This window comes from Anopheles merus, chromosome 3R, assembly GCF_017562075.2.
Source record: "Anopheles merus strain MAF chromosome 3R, AmerM5.1, whole genome shotgun sequence".
Taxonomy (NCBI): domain Eukaryota; kingdom Metazoa; phylum Arthropoda; class Insecta; order Diptera; family Culicidae; genus Anopheles; species Anopheles merus.
The window spans coordinates 7,829,144-7,848,874 of NC_054084.1; the positions used below are offsets into that span (position 1 = coordinate 7,829,144).

General features: G+C 43.9%; 1 protein-coding gene across 6 annotated transcripts in view; it reads right to left on the minus strand.

Annotated features, from left to right (window-relative positions):
• The window catches only part of LOC121597456 (TGF-beta receptor type-1), an 82,987-nt gene that overhangs the window by 36,396 nt on the left and 26,860 nt on the right, over nt 1-19,731 (minus strand). For 4 of the 6 annotated variants that reach the window (XM_041923225.1, XM_041923222.1, XM_041923223.1 and 1 more), the window contains exons 3-5: nt 13,134-13,346; nt 10,597-10,714; nt 3,523-3,668 (exon numbers count right to left, since the gene is read on the minus strand). In XM_041923225.1, the coding sequence (XP_041779159.1) occupies nt 3,523-3,668; nt 10,597-10,714; nt 13,134-13,346 (477 nt within the window). Of the gene's footprint in view, nt 1-2,052; nt 2,196-3,522; nt 3,669-10,596; nt 10,715-13,133; nt 13,347-19,731 lie in introns of all 6 variants that reach the window. The other 2 variants (XM_041923226.1, XM_041923227.1) reach the window with 2 other exon arrangements.

Sequence of the window (19,731 nt, forward strand, 5' to 3'; positions counted from 1 at the left end):
TAGATATTGCGAGAGAAAAAAAAAGGGAACGCTTCCCTTCTTTCCCATGAAATGGAGCAGCCTGGTAGTTTGTAAGAAAGCGTGCACGGCGATGAGGTTTCAAACCTTTTCATCGAAAATTGTTTCACAGGATGCACAAGAGATTGGGGAAAATTTTAACTTTATAAAACATTTCCAGAATTTCTTATCAACCTTTTATTGCGATTTCTTGAAAATACACAAAAGCTATACAAGCTCTTCTCCAGTTTTCCGCTAGATTCATTTACAACCCTGAGCCGTCGAGGATTTCTTTGAGAATGAGACGCATTCCCGCCAACCAAAATCCCTTCATCATACCGCTCCCCGCAAAAAGGAATATAAAATTCTTTATTTTAAGAGCGTTCCTAATCAATGATAAATATTTAAGAAGTTTAGTTGCAGTAATTCGATTAAATTATTCAGCACCGCTTGATGTGGAAAGGGCGTAGTAAAACGTTCTCGATCGAGCCGTTTGTGTGAGTGTTTCGCTTTTTTACTTTACCACCTCCTTTTCCAGGTTCCAATTCAATCCCACCCCCAGGTATCACGATATGGAAAAGGAAGAGCCGCGTTAGAGAAGGGATCAAATTTCGAATTCATTGCTGACCTCCTTTATCGGTAACTGTACTTTGGCTTCATTTACCAAATTCTACCCTCTCCCGTGCTGCCCCCGTCTATCGTCGCTTGTTCTAATCCGCCGCAACAAGCATACCGATCAGGAATTGCCAAAATATTCTTAAACCCACACAAGGGTCACAACGGGAGGTAACAGTAGGGGCGGCCGGGAAGCTAGACTTTATCTTTCCCATTTAGTTTCGACTCCATTTTACAGCAGCAGCAGCAAAATAAAAACGGTTCATTTGAGCGGTGCTGCTCCAGGGCCAATTATTGGTGCCGCCAGTTGGGTCGAACTGGACAAACAAAGATCCATTTACACCTGCAGAAAGGTGGGGTTTTGAGATTTGTTGATGTTGAATCCAACAGACTGGTTTTATACGTTTCAAGGACAGAATAATAATAAACTTAATATACTTCACTATAAATATTTGTGCGACAAAGCGTATTTTAGTTAAATTTATGACCTGGAAGACACATTTTTGGATTAGTTTTGGTTTATTCAGATCGTTGAGTTGTTGATAGATCAATATAAAATGCTAAAATGATACATCATACAATCTTTGTAAACTCTGTGGAAATTCTAGATAAAAATGTTTGATTTAACTAGTACAATAAAGGAGTCAGAAAAAAATTAACTATTAAAATAGCATTCAGAACTCACATTATCTACAATTTACACTACGTTGCTAAAAAAAACCGTTCATTGAAAAAATAAGCGCAATATTCATTCAAGCGTAAAATAAAACCAAGCTCAAAACAAGAGGAACAAAGGAGATTGAAGATAAGCAGTAGGGAAAGAAACCAAGCTCATAAAGAAGAGATATTCCAAACACGAAAAGAAAAACACTTGTAATTTACAGCATATCAAACACTTTCAAACACATTAATTCGTAAGGAAAGAGAAGAGGAAAGTTAGCACAAGCAGAGGGAGCAAGAAAAGAAAACAACATCTGTCGCTGCTATAAACAGTCGTTGCAGATTTGTTTATAGCAAAATAATGCAAAACTAGAAACAACATTGAAATTAGTTCACTGTACAAAAATTAAACCACTATACCAATTAGATACAGAAGACACGTGAAGGGCAAAAAGCAATAATAAATTCGAAAGCCTGTTAATTAGGCAAACTACTTTCAACTGTTCGTGGGCGGAAATTATCACCTCCACAGAAACGGTGTGTGCATGGGAATGCATAATTTTGATCTATAATACAAAATCGAAAGCGAAAGGGTGTTGTGGGGGAACCATTTTCGACCCGTTTGACACAGAATTTCTACGACACCTTCTCTACTGCGATTAAAAAAAAGTTGGAAACTATAAACATCGAATGAAATACGATTTTTTTTTAAAGAAATCAAACAAAAATACCGCCGGAATGTGTATAAGATTGAAATGAACGGTGCCACAAAATGTATACCTGGTTCGGGCAGTGTTAGGAGTTTGTTATGATTGCAGAAATCAGTGGAACAACACTCGATCATGAAGGATGTGCTCTTTTCCTTTGAGGTTAGACAACTCAGGGGCAGCCGATCGGCCAGGTCGTACTTTCTCGTCTTACAGCTATCGCCACAGTAAAGGAACGGGACAGTCGGATGATGATGGAATTTTGGTGGATCACGCGCAGTTGTTGATGATGAAGGTGATGATGGAGAGAATACATTCGGGGTGGATTTCGTCGTTCGTGATTTAAAAGTGCACATTTTTGCACATCCGTCAACGGTAGTTTAGAGAGTTTTATTTGGCCGATTCAAATCGAACGTCAACACATTGAAAGAGAAAAAGAAAAGAAGAACGGTGTGGTTATATAAGGCGCACTAGGCGTAGGGAAATCTTGAACAATTGAACGGCATGATGAAAAGTGAAGCGTAATTATTGGGATAACCAAGGTTTTCTGTTCATTTAAACCAAATAGGAACAATAAAAAGGACAATAAACCCACAGCGGACAAACGACAAACTCCAATTAGGATCGTTATAGACCACAAAAAAAGGAATGGAAGGTCGATGATGAGGATTCACACAAAAGCAACAAAAGAGGACGCTCTTGGTTGAAATCATTTCTTCAATCCACCAGGAAAGGGAAAACCAATTCGTTCTTTTTTCTCAGTACAAACAATAGCGCTAAAGAATCTTTGTGTTATAGCAAGTGGATTTTAATAAGCAACAGAAGAAAGAAATAGGTTGGAAGGTAAAACAAGGATCCACAAGGATGGCTGATATAAAACGGGGTAAAACATAACAAAATTAGTGTTTCAAACTCAAGAACAAAATAAAACGCATTAAAAAAAAGTAAATTAAAGTACTAGAGATAACAAAAGAGAACAATGATAGACGTAACAAAGATCAATTCAATCAAGACCGAGCACAAACAAAGCTATACTTTTGCTGGATTAGACAACTCAAACGATTTATCTACTGGGTGGAATGTTTCGGTGAAACCGTTGTTGGTGATGGTGGTGGTATATTTGACTGTCGCATGTTGCTTTAGGAGAAAAAGCAGTAAATGGTTATAATTTATATCAATTGTAGGAATGATGTTTTGAATCACTCCCAGCAGAAGTACAATCATCTTGTAAAATGTTGTGGAAATTTTCAGAAAAGTGAAACAACATTAAGGCGTGAGGTTAATTTTGATTAGGAGAACTAAAACAGTGTAAGCAATCAAGTCAAAACAAATTAATAAAATAAGTAAATCACAAACCAAGTAACTCTTGCAAAGAGTGCACAAAGATTAAAATGAAGGAGAACGTCTGTTTGAGGGATTTTAGGAAACAAAAACAAAACAAAGAACAAGAAAATAAACTGAAAAAAAAACTCAAAAGCAAACAAAAAAAGATAAAACTGAAAATGCAATCAACGAAAAAGAGAACCGAAAAAGTAAAGCGCACCTTCCACCATGGGCGTCGCGGGTTTGAGCGACAAATTACACAAATCTGGCCCGTAGCAACAGTAGTGATCGTTTGTACCGTTTTCCGTCTTATTACGGCACCAGTTCCAGGTAAACGGACCCAAATGGTACTTCAGATCGAAACACCTTTAGAAAAAATTGCGAGTGAAATCTTTATTACTTTGCTGGCGCAACTGTTCATCAAAGGGGATTATGTTATGTGTCTGTGGCGTCCAGTACAGTGTCAGTGGTGTCAGTTATGCGTCCGTAGCGCGGTGGGGAGATGTAATTTTCCATTCGAACTTTTGAAAGAGAATCTTTAGATGAATTCTACAGAACGAAAACCTCTTTTCTTGCCCAACTCGACAACACCCGCCATTCGGTGCAAGCACTGGTAACACAGATAGCAACACAAATATATGCATTAAACACATTCTGGGAAATTATGGTTTCGCCATGTTTACTCGGTACGTAGCAACTACCGAATTTCGGGTCCATCTCTAGCCTACGCACATGCAAAATCCTATTTCTGTATCCACCTCAAAGCACCGTAGCGTAGCTCTCCCTCTTCTACTCTGTTAGTCAATCAAATTTAATATGGTTTCTATTTCAAAAATCAAATTTCATACAAAGCGATGCACGCACATGCCGAATGCTTTCGCAGGAAGTGAATCAAACAAATCGAACATATTTACTGATTGAATGCCGAATTTCAGGATTGAAATCTCATTACCAACCATCAAAAGGTTGCAGCAGCACTGTCCGCACAGTCAAATAAGCCAAATCAATTTTCTCAGTAGCGTTGGACAAAAGGGAACGTTCTATTCATATTTAATAATACTTGCCTGCTTACTAATTGATTTATTCGCCGAACATTTTATTCCACGAACAGTTGATCATAGCTGGAGGAAAGAACTTTTCATTCAAGTTCAAGTCTGTGCAAAACGGCACTGCTGTTAGACCATAGCCATGATTTAAATCAAATTAATGCAAACCCTTGTCCACCGACTTATTCAAGCCAATCATAAACAGTGGTCAAGCGGGTGGACAAGAAAACTCTTTTACCAGAGCATGTAATAATCATTAGCGTTGTCCGGGGCAAAGAATGCAAAATCACATACACACTCTCTCTCTCTCTCACACACACACACACACACACACACACACACACACACACACACACACACACACACACACACACACACACACACCACACACACCACACACACACACACACACCACACACACACACACACACACACACACACACACACACCACACACACACCACACACACACACACACACACACACACACACACACACACCACACACACACACACACACACACACACACACACCACACACACACACACACACACACACACACACACCACACACACACACACACACACACACCACACACACCACACACCACACACACACACACACACACCACACACAACACACACACCACACACACACACACACACCCACACACACACACACACCACACACACACACACACACACCACACACACACACACACACCACACACACACACACACACACACACACAACACACACACACACACACACACACACACACACACACCACACACACACACACACACACACACACACACACACACACACACAAACTCCTAATTTTAATAAACATCACACAAACAACGTTGCAAGCGAATAATCTGCCCCTGTGCACACACTGCTTTAACTTCCATGTCCGTTGATGACCATATAGCCCACTCCACAGTGCTCCACAACCCACAAGTAGAGGAACCGTTTAGCAACTGCTTTCAGCTTAATTAGCAGACTATTTATCGGGGGCCTGTTTGAGCTCGAGCTACGGGAGGTAGCAGCGCCGCCGCCCGGCAAAGCCTCTGGACAGCCATCAATTTCTCCATTAAATAGACAGTTTTAATTGCTAACTCCGGTCGGATGGGCGGACCGGCGTACTGGCGATAGCGTAAGCCCAATGCAGGGGCCGAGGGCTGAAGAAAAGCAGGCATCCAGGTTTGACCACTCCAGCTCGACCACGAGCGCTACAACTTTACAGTTCATTGGAACTCCGAAGCGAAGTGCTAAATAAAACCGGCCAGAGCTGGGGGATGATCTGTGCACGGCGGCAACCAAATCCAGATCCAGTTAGTTATAGTTACTGATTATTAGTCTGGGTTAACTGCTTCCATCTACTGCTTGAATCTAGTACGCAACGGGCAGAAGGCGTTGAAAATGCAAAATTAGCACCCAGCTTCTGCTATCTTCCTGTTAGGGGCCTTCCCTTGTACGTTGAGAGCTCAGGATCAGGTTTGTTAATTAATTACAAAAATAGCACATTTGCAGTTTGCTAGTTAAACTTTTAGATGATAACTTATTCAAAAACTCACTTCAATCAAATTGTTCATGTTCAAACATTTCAGTTCAACAGCCAAAACGAACTGAAGTTGAAATTACATTCAATTTTGCCCAACAAGCTACCAAATTCCCCATTTTTAATACGGCGAATGCAATTATTGCTAACGAGCAAGCGACACATTAAAACTACACACCTATAAATGTCTGCTGGAAAACGACCGCCTTCCTCCATCGAACATAGGGAGTACGTGTAAAAGTATCGGTTTCGTATCAATATCGCATTACGCGAAAGCTTTCACCGCCAAAAACAAAAACGCTCTCATCGCGCGTCCATTCGTTTAGTGCCGTCCCGCGCGAAAAACTCGAAGACCCAGGGGGGCAGCACGCGACTAGAAACAGTCTAGCCAAATGTGCACAGCACGCCACACACACACACACACACACACACACACACACACACACACACACTCACATACACTATATCCCATTACAATTCGAATTCAATTTTGCGACTTTTGCGACGATACCATAAAATTACCAAACGGTTTGGAACGCGTTCAACGGCAGCGAAAGTATTTCGCTGACTGCAACTCCCACACGTTACCGCGCAACTACGATGGAATTTTTCCCTCAATTTCGATTTTCTTCTATGCTACTGCCCTTTTCGAAACCCAACGATATGATGGGAAGCATGATTTTAATGTTGCCACATATGCTTACACCGATGATTTGGATTGCAGCGACTCTCGCGCCATTCCGTTCCTTGGGTAGGAATTATTTTTGGGATATTATTTCCTACGCTCCCTTTTGCCTTATACTTAACATCAACCCTCTTCCCCTCATAACGATCACCGCTTGCAAATGACGTGAAATACAGAGCAACAAAAAAGCTTCTTACTGTGAGCGTTTTGCGCTTTTTTTAAACGAGCTTTTTGTTTTTGCTTTTTACCCAGGAAGCTTCACAGGGCGCAAAGGAAAGAATTTCACAAAGCAACAAAAAAAGATTACTGTTCTGCCATCAGAAGAAAGCAAAAAACAGCGCATACAAATGTATCGAATGGGCTGGAAAATTGTCGTTTTCCCCGTAGTAATCGTTGTTGTGTCTTGTATATCTTGTACTGTTGTTCCACCCGTCCAGTTTGTCGGTTTGTCGTCCTCGCGCGAATCGGCGCGAATGTTTTTTTCTCCCACGTGTGTTCTCTGTCGTTTGGTCGTGATTGGTAAGGGTTAATTTGGTGTTTGTTTTCTAGCATTTTTTACTGTTGCTGTTTTTTTATGCGTTTGTATGTGTCTATTTGTCTCCTCCCCCCCGGGTTTCCCCAAACACTCTGTAACAGGACGCGCGTTCGGGTGGTTTGTGGGGTTGAAAAACGAAGATGAAACAGTTCGAGGCTGAAATCGATGTCATAACTTTGCAATTTCATTGCCATTTTATGGGCTCGTAAAATAAATATTAGCGAAATGAAGTGGAAAGGTATTTTGTCCTGCGGGAGAATGGAAACACTCTCGAGCAAATGATACGATAGAGTAACATAAAAATAGATGAGATTTGGGGTCGGCGAAAAAAAAGGGGGAGAAATATGGTGGGACGATAAATTACATTTTTAACTTTTGTTTATGCTTTCTACTAGAAAATAGATAATGGAGACAGTTTTGAATTCAGATTGCAGTCCTAATAAGTAATAGTTCCAAAGGTTACATCGAAAACCAAGTGTGCATAGTTCTTATCAAGTGCATTTATAAACTAAAGAATAAGGAGAAATTAAGAAAGGGCCAAATCAATATAATAAAAGCTAAAACTCAAAGCATTTACCGAACCAATCAAAGAATAAGAATTTTAAGAATAAACAAACAGATAATGTCTGAGTCGTCTTTCTTTTTAAACTTTGGTTTGAAATAATTGGTGTTTACATCCGGAAATACGGAAGAAATTTTACAAGACAACTTTTTCCTAGAACAATCTCTAACATATTCCCGAATAAGAGAGCAAAGATGTAAGATGTAAAAATAATCAATTTCGACTTCTTTTCAGACCATTTTGACACAACCACATGCAAAAAAGAAAGGACCAAAACCAAAAACAATCATTTCGAGCAGCTCGTCTGCCCGTCACGATCACCATCATGTGAGAAGCAATGGTAATGAAACACAGCCGTAATACACAAAACGACGGACACAAACCAACACACACAAACAATGGAACCTAAACGAGGAGAAGGAAAAATCCTAAGAATCTGTTGACCATCGGTTGCTGTTGGACGAAACATGGCGTGCATCATTATTCCGGTCAGCGCTTCCAGTTAAAGCTTGCCGCACGACGAAACGACGCCAAGGGACGGGCACTCCACGTGAGTCCAAGGCGCCAGAAGGAGCTGTATGAAATAATCATACATAGAAAGAGCAGAATGTAGCTTTGGTTCGACGGGAGGGAAAGGACACAACACCGATCTCCTTCGATTTCCTTCCCCACCAAAAGGTGAAAGGTGAAAGGTGCACCATGTTCAACAGCCGCTTGTGCTGTACATACACTCCCACCAGCCAGTGGGGAACAAAACGATAGAACGCAACTTTACGAAAAAGCCTCCGCGAATGTACAGGAGACGCGAATAATGATTCAAAGCATGGCGGTTTACCATCCGACAAAAAGAATACAGGAAATTGAGAGGGCAAAGGCGCGGCAGTGTGGACACCGGGCATGGCGACATGAATTTTCTTCAAATTATTATTGGATTTAATTAAAACGCTTCGCGTTGGGCGGAAATTTCGATGCGGATTATATTCTTGTGAGCCGAGAGGGCTCGGAATGTGATGCATCGGGAAGGGAATGAAGAAGAGGGCGGGGGGGATCCTTAGACAGCCACGTATACACGCACACATACACGTGCACAGAGATACAGTAGTCCCCACACCTGACGATGGTGAGACGATGGTAGCTGAATACTAATAAAGGAAACACCAAACCATCAGTAATAGGATCATACCATGACCATGAATGCGCCATACAAAGACTTGACGCCAGCCCGCACCGGATGGTAACAACAGATTTTCCCATTTTTTTTTTCCTTGTCCAATTTTGGTTCCGATTCGTTTTGTGCTTGTTTTGTGCCCGGCTCTAACTTCCATTGGGCGCTGTGTATCTTTCTCTCGTCGCTTTTGCTTTTGGAAAATTTTGCCAAACTAGAATCTCAAAAGCGTAGCAAAAAAGAAGCATTCCTATTGCTTCTTTTCGTCCCCAAAAACAAAACAACAAACAAATAAAAATTAGGAAAGCAACGACAGACCAATGCAAAGACTTTTCAAATCATTTTTCGTTTATCATCATCGTAAACTTTGCTTGACGATGGTGAAACAAACGACCAACATGGGCACTACAGGGGGAAGGGAACAACAGAAAGCTCGTGTCCGTTCCGGTCCGATGGTATTATGATTCGCATCCCGCCTGTCAGCCGATGGTTGTGCACAGGACACTCACATCATAACGAGACACACACAAACACGCACTGGATGGCTACTGCTACACAGTTGCCGCCAAACAGGGAAAGGGTTTTCTTCGGTTGGTTCCATCCGGCTTGCCAGCAAAAAGCGTACACGAAGCGTCTTCTTCAACGCGTGTGTGCACGTTTGTTGCGACCTGCCGCATGATCCCTTCGCTTTTTCTTTAGTACCACCTTCCTCCAAGGCTTGTTGTGTGTCAGCGGCAGAGGCTTCACCAGCCACCACCAAACCGTTGGGAAGGAGGAAAGGTTCTTTCCCGGCGTATGTTCCGGTTCCGGCTTGTGCTCACCCCTTTTTATGTGTATTGCAAATAAAACGAGTATTTACAAGCATTACACCGGATTCTGGGTGGACAGAGTCGCGACGCGTTTTGGTCCTTCGAACCGGAATGGGTGAAACGAGCGAAAGGCTATGACAGGGGGGGAAATGGAAGCATAACACGAAAAACCACGTCGTTGCAGTCACAGAGATTGGAGTGAGGCGGACACGCAGTAAAAATTGAGAAAAAAAATGGAGGAAAACAGTGAGAAACCCTTTTTTTGGAGACAAATCAAAAACAAATGCGTGACGCACTCAGCAAAACAAAAAGAGTTTAGGGTAGTTGAAGATGATGATGGGCAAAATGGGATATGATGAAGGTTCTAGTTTCTTATTTTGTCCGATTATTTTCGATCTGTGTAACCCCCTTTGTGTCCTCACCAAACCTACAGCGCGTGGGTTAACACCTTCTGTCCGGATCCCGATTTAGTGGGCCGTGATTTGTTGGGAAGCAGTTTCGAGCAGTTCGGAAACTCGTTACCGGTTGGAACTGCGGGAATGTGGGTGTATGGAATGATGTGACCGGACGAGATGACATGAACTGATATGATGAGTTGCGAATCGTTGAAAATGAAACAACACACTCTAGAGCCACAACAACAGATGATCTACACGGGACGAGAGTAGTTGGCTAGTGGAAATGGAAGTGACGATACGATACTGAACGAAAGTGTAATGGAGCCATCTGGTAAGTTAGGATTAAATTCTTCACTTCCGCTTGTTACCTTGTCGAACGTAACCAATTCAATGATGATTCAAAGGTGAGTGTAAAGATACGATCGAACGATACACACGCGATAAACGAAACCCAAATGATGGTGAGGGAGTATGGAAAATGGAGCAGCAGAGCTAGTCAAATCAAAGGATTGGATGCAGATAAGACCCTACCTGTAGGAGTACTTCAGTGTACCGTCCGCTTCACGCGTGAGCGAGGTGAAGCACAGGCCGTCCGTTTCGCACACAAAGTTTTCGTCCTTGCAAATGTCGCAGTGACATTTCAGTAGTTCTGTAAGAGAAAGCAGAAAAAACAAACCCATTAGAACAAAATAGGGGATACACATTGAGGCTGATGATCATCTTCCAGGGATTCGGAACATCCCGTTGTACCGTACAGATGGTGTTGGGACGGGATATGTTACAATTTATCGTTTTTAATTTACCGAGAATTTGTACCGACGGCTTAACGGCGTGTGCCTTTTCCCATTTGCACCGTGACACCCCCCCCCCCCTCCCCCCTCCTGGCCTTGTTCGGTAAAGGCTTATGAAAAGCTATACCAACTGCTCGAGAAGTACCAGCTGCCGATAGCACTGCAGTAGCGAAAGGTTAATCGCATTTGACCGCCATCGTCTGCCCAAATTATTGGTAGAAAGGGCGCTCCCCCCCCCCCCCTCACTTCTAAGTGTTATTTCTTAACTAGAGTTTCGAGATGCCTTTTTGACCCACACACACAGACACAGACACAAAACCACTTACAGCTCTCGATCTTTCACGAGCACGAAGGGTATATTCCGCCGGATTGCACACGCTTCAAATTAACGTTTTAATCGAGTGAAATTGTCAGCGCAATGAGCTGCTTAAGATGGGGCAATGACGCGCGAAAGGAACGGATGACAAGCGCCTGTCCCGAACACACACACAGGACAGGAACAGCAGCGGGCCACGATGATGAGAGTTCATTTTTCTTGCATTAAATCTAATTATCCATCATGCTGTGAATCAAGTTCACATTGTGCAACATTAAGCTTGGGCAATAATTTCGATTTTGTAATAAGACCAGCGACAGCAAAAAGCATGCCATCCCATCTGTTGAAACACACTGTACATATCCTTTCCACTTTCACCCAATAAAAAAAAAACAAGTACCGAGACATTCCGTCCGCTCGTGTCGCTAACGCTAATTTCAAGCCCTTAGTGCTGTGCGCATTAGATTGCAAAATTAAAAGCTTCAAGCACTTAGTTTGTTCACAGCTGTCCCATTTTCCCAATAAACGACCAACATCCTACCAGCCTGAAGGGTTAAACTGTTTTTATTGATTAAGAAGCCGGTTAAAATCTTAATGCATTCTCTAAAGATGTCTTTTCTATTATTAATTTAGCAAAAGCGTTTTTCTGTTTTGCTTGTGATCAAGCGACCCAGCAAAAACGGAAAGAAACCCCAATTATGCAGAGCTTGAAATTAATAAATTTCTACATCAGCAGAAGCAAGTGCCGCCACGCATTTATTTTTACAAACTTCATCCCCACTTGCGACACTGCTGGAAAGCATTTCCTTGCCGTCTTTTTGAAGTTAATGTCCTGTGGCAATGGTTGGCTCGAAGTACGACACCCCTGCGCCCACCCTCCGTACCTTAGAGTTGAAGCGATCTCGGAAGATCTCGACTGCGCCCGCGGTGGGCGGTCCTCGATGGTGAACGATGTTGTCTACGATGATAATTCCGCTACGCTCATCTCCTCCAATTTAAAAGCTCATTAAGAATCGAAAAGCATATTTTAGAAATTAATTAATAACGATTTTTCGACCAGGCAAAATTTCATGCCATACAGTCTCCTCGGTCATCCCCCTCCGGGTTCGGATGTAAACGCCTCCATACGTCTGGCAAGGAACGTTAACGTCTGGGATCCGTTTTTTTTTTTTCGTGTGCTATCCTCCAGAACAGAACAACTCTTGGGGTACACAAACACACACATAACATTCAGTACAAAAGAGATTCTGGGCTGTCGAGGTGAGGTGGATTTTCCATCCAGACAGTATCTCCCACCCTCGATCGGCAATAATACACATACACACTCACAGATCGGTCACATTCCTCTTTGTCCTCCCTCGTCGACGGCATTCTGTCGGTTCCTTTTGTGCGTTGTCTTCGGGTGACGCTTTTTTGACAGCCTGAGAAACTCTCCCGCCGGGTACTGCCGTGGGACCAAGCGACGGAAGTGCTACCGTAAGCCCTAAAACCCAAACTCCAGCCACCCTTGGGTTGAGAAACTCCCCCAACTGAAGGGGGAGAAGCTTCACACTGTCACATTTTTGTCTCCTGTCTATCTTACGCTGATGCGCTTTAGCTCTCTTTTTAGAAACCTGTTGTTAATCACCCATTCACAGACCATGGGGTTACACAATCTTCTGTCATCCCGTTCATCCCATGACCTCCCGTCTCCTCCAACAGGATCACGAGCCTCGTCCCTCTATCGCTTTACTTTTCGATAAAGGGGGTTTTTTGGTTTGAAAATCAACTACTGAACCCTGTGACAGCCTCCTCCCCTGCGGTGTGTGTGTGTGTGTTTGGCATCCTGGCAGGCACAACATTAAAATTATGGCCTTCGGTGAGAAATACAAGGACCGAGAAGCTTTTCTCCTTTTTTCGCCGTAACGGAAAAATTGTTCCCACCACTTCCCGGCAAAACATTGTTGGCAAATTCTACTTACTGGTTTTATTTTTATCCGCCGTCAGTGTCATCGTTTGCGGGGATGCTGCCTGCAGGGAGGCTGGTGCCAGCGCACCAGCACCACCCCCTGCACCGTTCTCGGTCGAGCTGGAATGCTGCTTCCCGGTCGGTGGCTGTTGATCCTTCGCCTGCTGTACTCCGGCCGACGGCGACGTATCGTTATCATCGGCCGTATGTCGGTGAATTGTCGATGCTGATGGATTAACGGTGTGCGAAAAATACATACCACCCGGAAGGTAGCACACATGGAATGGAAAAAGAAAGAGAGAGCGTGTTAGTGAGGGATAAAATCAATACCGATTATGTGCTGTACAATGGATGCGAGCGTTTCGTACGGAGAAAATGATGGAAAAAGACGGGAATCTGATCGACCGATTTATATCAATTTTTGTTTGCCCAATCTATGATAAGAAAGGAAAGGGAAGAGTTCCCATGAAGCTTATGAAATCGATTGCATAATTCTATCATTTTCCATTTTAATTTTTGGCCTCATACAAACTCATATAAACCTGATATAAATCGTTCTAAAAACGAAAAATTATATGAATTTAATTTAGCTTCATAACATATCGAAAAAATATAATAATTTAATCAAAGTTAAAACAAAAAGCGCCCCAACAAACCACCATCGTATCCTGCAACTCAATTTAAGCTTAACGACTCAGCTGCTAACCACCTCTAATCATCCTAGCGCCATCACCACCGCCACCAGAATGGAAAATTGCGTCACCGCGTCGTCCAATGATTAAAGCCGGCAAAATGGCCACAATACAATACCGGCCAGTGAAATGGCCATCACATCCTCATTTTCCCTCCCATTGGGTCTTAAAGTGGGTTTTTATTCAAATTTCATCCCTCCCCCTCCCCATGGATTGCTCCCCAACCACAAGAGTGAGTGTTAAATTCAGCGGGGATTCGTTGACTCCCTCTGCACCATCCAGCGATCCTTCGCTTTCCTCGTCCTCCACCGATGTGAGTGAATCGTGCGTGTGCGTGGCATGTTTTGTTTTGCCGATCCTGGTGGACGATGACGGCGACGGCGAGTGTGGTGTGTATGTTAACGCCTTGTGTGCCCTGTTGTGAAATAAAAACATCAAAACACCGGAGCATAGTTTGATGGCTCTGCGTCTGATGTGTTTTCCTTCCCTCCATCCTCGATTCAGTATGAATGTGTGTGTGTCGCTAAGCACGATTTGCAAACGAACTCTAGCACCACATCACGATATTTCCCACCGTTCCCCATTGCCACCATATATCTCGCCCTGCACGCTCCTCGCCGGGCTCGATTTCAATGTCAACAGAAGGTTAGTGAACGTGCGATAAAACCATCAAAGTCGATGGCACCCCACCATCTCGTCACACAACCGTGGTGCTCCTCTTCTGGCCACATGGAGGGAGGATGGGTTTTGGCTTTCTTTTTTATATTTTTTAGCTCATTTCCTTCGATTGCGTTGCCTCAAAAATCCAAATGTGAGGGGGCCAAGCTGATGAAAATACGGTAGGCAAACACAGTTTCCTTTTTAGATGAGAACACGAGACGAGAAAGAGCGTTTGCCCACTTCCATCCTTGGAGATACATTGCTGCCTGCTCGCATGTAGCTTTTCACTCATCGCCCTCCGGAGTGGTTGGATTTACGATCCAGCCAGCGGGGTCGTCTCTTCCTTCCAGTGTTGGCAATTAACTCTTGATGCGGGCAAAGCCAACCACCCTTGCACCTCGCTGGCGTACGTGTGTGTTGGTGCAAGAAGCGAGAACGGAAAAAAACGGTGGAAAATTGAAACCATTACACTTGGGGTTAGATGTGAAGAATCCTCCATCTTTGGAACTTCCCCGAGCGTGTGTGTGTGTCATCAGTCGTTAAATATGACACACAAGATCGAAGGCAAATACGAATAACGCTTCAAATTCTGTACCATTATTTTGTGGCTCTTAATTCTATGTAATGGTGCAAAAAGGTCGCATGAGGCGTTTTATTCTTTCGTCGATATTCCAAGAAGCGATAAACGCACCCGACCCGACAGCGAGCAAAAAGATGTAAATTTATCTGAAACACTTCCCCGGTTGTAGCTGTCATGTAAAAGCTCCCAAATCGCCTTAAACCCTGTGTTGCTACACAAATGCTGCAGTGAAACAAACATGCCGGCGAATGTTACCGGATACACAATCAAACATCGACCGCTAGATCTACCAATTCTTGCGATGAAAAACTACACCACCAAAAACGGAAGCAAACCATAACGCTGCTGCTGCTGCTGCTGCTGCTTAATTTGCAGCAACATTTCCAGCAGACCACAGCCCTCGGGGCCCCGCCGCTCGGATGTCTCAGCGCAGGGGTAGAAATTAATTACACCCCAATCGCGACAAATGCGAAAAACCAACACTTTTCGGCAAGCTGCTTCGTCTTTCGCTAATGCCCTCGAGCACCAGACCTACACGGACGCAGACATCGACAGTCCATCCGAATGGGGCAGCAATTTGTGCTTTGTCGCTTTCGGCACCACTGCTTTCTTCTCCTGTTTCCATTGCGAATTCAGGGGCTTCTTCCCGATCACCCGCCTCTACAACAATAAAAACAAGATGCAAGATTTAAATAAATTCCCACTTTTACCGCGACCGAACCGCGGTGCAGCAAAGGCGTGCTGCGGAAGCGAGAGAGAGAGCCGTTGGCCGCACAATTTACTACAAAGTAGCAGGAGAAGATATTGTGCAGGAGAAATAATCGATTCGTCGAAACTCATCGTTTGCGACAAAGTGTTTGTGTGCCGTTTCCTTTTTGTTTTTGTTGGGCTGGATTTAAATAAATTTCACATCAACAAATTAATGGTCGCAGGAAATGGGCGCCCGGTTGGTTTGTCCGTGGCGGCAGCTGCTTCCTCCCGTCGGTCAATCGTTTTACCTGTCGCTGCTGCTCGTGGTGTGTGGTATATTACGTCTTCTGGTACGCAATCGAGCGTGGACACCACACCATTGGACACACAGTGGCTCTTTTGCATAGGAGTAACACACAACCATACCGCTTGCAAAGGAATTTAAAACATTGTCGCATTTATCTACCCAACACTATTGCCCGATCGTCCCCCGGTGTGATGAGAGGAGGAAGACGCTACATACACACACCTTGGGCACGCTCGTGCGCCCAGCGAGAGCCAAGTACATCCATCAACTACAAAACCGGAATGATAATGAACTTTAAATGCATCGTTCTCCTTGTTGGCACAAGCGGTTGGCAGCCAGCAAACACCCATACAGGGCGCGCAACTGAATTACTCCGCCTGGGTATTCCGAGGGTGGTCATCAATTATCGTACTGCATTGCTTGTTTATCTCGTTCGGAGTACGAACGTGTGTGAAGCTATATGTGTTCAAGCAGAACGAGGTTCGTGATAGATGTCCTGTTTTATCGCACCGACCTGCTGAAGTCCAACGGCTTTGGCATGCATTCTCGATAATCAACGAGAAAAGTCATTTGTTTTAATTTTCCATCGCTTTCCAGTACGAACGCCAGCGACAGTGTTATCATTAAGGCAGCTGAGTGTCAGCAGAAACACCCTCAAAATGGGTTTCAACCTGAATGAATCACACAACAACACAACAAATTGATATCTTGAAGGGCACTTTCCGATTGCCCAATAAATCCCTGACCAAGGTGAAGACAATATCACGTGTTCCCGAAGCAACATCAACCGTAACAACAACTTAAAGGCAACTCAAACCATTGTAATCTAATTGCTGATATCTACCCGCTACCGATGCAGCAGCAGCAGCAGCAGCAACTCAACAGCCGATTAAAAAGAGTCTCGCGTCTTGCTGACCGCTGTAGTATAGGGAGACCAGCAGCAAACACAAGCACATGCGAGGGTTTGGAAGCAAAATGGTTTTATAATCACTAGTCAAACCCGTTCACGGCGATAAGAAGGCGTGTGATAAGATAATCGTGGGATTCAGCCCATAAATTACACAGCGCACTCAGTGCACGATTGCTGGGGAGGTTTGGCGTGGTTCGCGTGGTTGGTTGTGGCATCGTTACACAGCGTTACACCTATACACACAGCATCGTTTAGCGGGTTGTAATCAGAGCTCAATCTGGTTTACGAATTAGCTTGTCAGAACAATTTAGACATCTCTTCGCTGAATGGAATGTGTGTTTGCAGGTGGTGCTTTATTCACGGAGCAACGTTTCACTGAGCAATTAATTAACATCCGGCACATCGGGACAGTGAGACATCGAAATTTCGGAAACCAATTATAGCAACAAACCTCTCTCTGTCTCTCTCTCATGTTGCGCTGTTCATGAACTTGATTTGCTTTGATTTTTTTTTTCAACGGCACACCCCACATTGCTTGTTTGCGCCTCGCAACATGATAAGAAACAGTGGTTTACGGGCTGATAAGAGGACCCAACTACATCGTGAGAGTAGCCTTCACCGCAAGTAGCAGTACCTACACTGTAGAAGGGCTTACTGGAAATGAAGCATGCCGCTGGCTCTATAAAAACGAGAAGTATACTCATGCCACAATTATTGCGGGATTAGTGGTGCGGGCTTTTTTTAAACTCATAACATGAATTGCGCAACCGACATTAAGAGCTCCATGCGATCGCATTACTCTTCTTGAAGTAAGATTGAAACGATGTAAACAAAAAATTCCGAACAAACCTTGAGGACTTTTTGAAATAAAGCAATCTTTCTTACACAATTCCATAAACTACAGATTTCAACCATACTTCTTGAAATCGTTTCTGACTCTTCGACCCATCCCAATGACGCTATATTCGTTGCACAACACCACGACTTTGCTGCTGCTGCTGCTCGCAGCACGATCACCGAGAGAGTTCCGTGTGACACGACCTCCCCAAGATCGCGCAAATACTTATCGATCAATATTTGCCAATTTGAGCCTCGTTGTAGATGGGGTGCTGCTTCAGCACACAAAGTCTTGGTGTACCCCGGCTCCTTCCAAAACATCTACGTCTGCAACGGACGGTGGACAAAACGAATTAGAAGCTGCTCCCCTCCGTCCACCACCGTTTCATCAGTTTTGGTTTGCTCTTCCCCTCTCGAAATAGATTGTATTAAACGGTGAAGACAACAAGCGATCGCGTACAGCATTCGGGGTGAGAACCTTGAGCTGCACACACCAAGGCAGCTCTGGAGAACCACTCCATCTGACAACTGAATGAGTGTGCGTGTGTGTGTGCCGCTACCTCGCCGCTGATTTGCATATCGTTCAAACGGCCACAAAACAGGTTGTGTTCCACCGATTGCCCATTCCACGGCGGGGTGCGTTTAAATTTGGATTTTATGTCTATTTTGAAACTGTCAACGCATAGCTGTGTGCACGGGGGATAATGGGTACCAGCAGCTTGGCTTGGCGGACGGTAAGATGTAAGGTTTATTCAAACAAGAGCATTAGGCTATGTCAGTTGGAGGTTGCAGTGACGCAATATAGCAGGGCTACTAATTCCATGGAGTGTTGGCGATAGTTTACATCAAGCAATATTAGATTACCACATTATCCTACAATTCCTACATGTCTGACAGTTTGATAGTTGAAGTATTAAGTTTTGTCTGTCTGCTTGTTTACTCTATTTGGATTTCAAACTTTTATACTCCCAAACAACAACTCAACGCTAGCTAGTCAAGCGTTACAAGCACAACAACTACCGACCAATTGAGGTCTTTGCCATATTCCTCAGCTAACGCTTGGCTGACGCACAGTGGTAGACATTATGATTATGATAATGGCTACGGTTATATGATAATCACACCATGCAAAACCATACCAAAACTGCTCGGGTTTTGACTGCTTCCAGAATGAAAACAACCGCCCAAATTCACCCCGGGTGAGATTTGGCGGAACGGCGGCAATGGACCACTTTACATTTCTCCCTTCCCATTTGCTTCTTCGTGGTGTATAATTTCCATTTCTCTGACCACAGCTTGTCGGGTAGCGGGCCGCACGGGAAGTGGAACAGAGCCGTACAGTGCACGACAAACCCAGCTTTTCGCTAAGCTAAGTGACCTCTTGGAAGATTGTATTACGTTTGTACTTTCTTCGCAGAAAGGACGCGATGGAATAAAAAGAACCCCGGTACAGATTATCAAACCACCCAAACCGACACCGACAGCGACGACACAAACACCGACAGTTAGCATAATTTGTCGCCAGGGCAGAGAACACGAACCAAGCAACAACGCGTCGACGCATAATGATAGCAATGATAGCGGTACTGCTGGTACCCGACCATCCGACCACCACGGTGCACAAAAACAACAGAGATCATTATAATAACACACCGTGTTGGTAGCAGTGTGCATCCTCTTTCGTCCTGAGCACGAACAAGCGCACTGCCTGCTGCAAAAGGACGGGAAAGCACGGCCAAAGCAAAAACAATCATAAAAATTGCTGCTTAATCTTTATATCGCTGTTTTATCATGCCGAAGGTTTTACTCTTTCGGTAGAGAGAGAGATTTAAGGCAGGAAAAAACGGAAAATGGAAGCCTCACGGAAGCCTCGAACAAGGTGGTAAAGACGAGCAGCTAAGGTTGAACACCATCCTCTATACACACGGGCAAGAA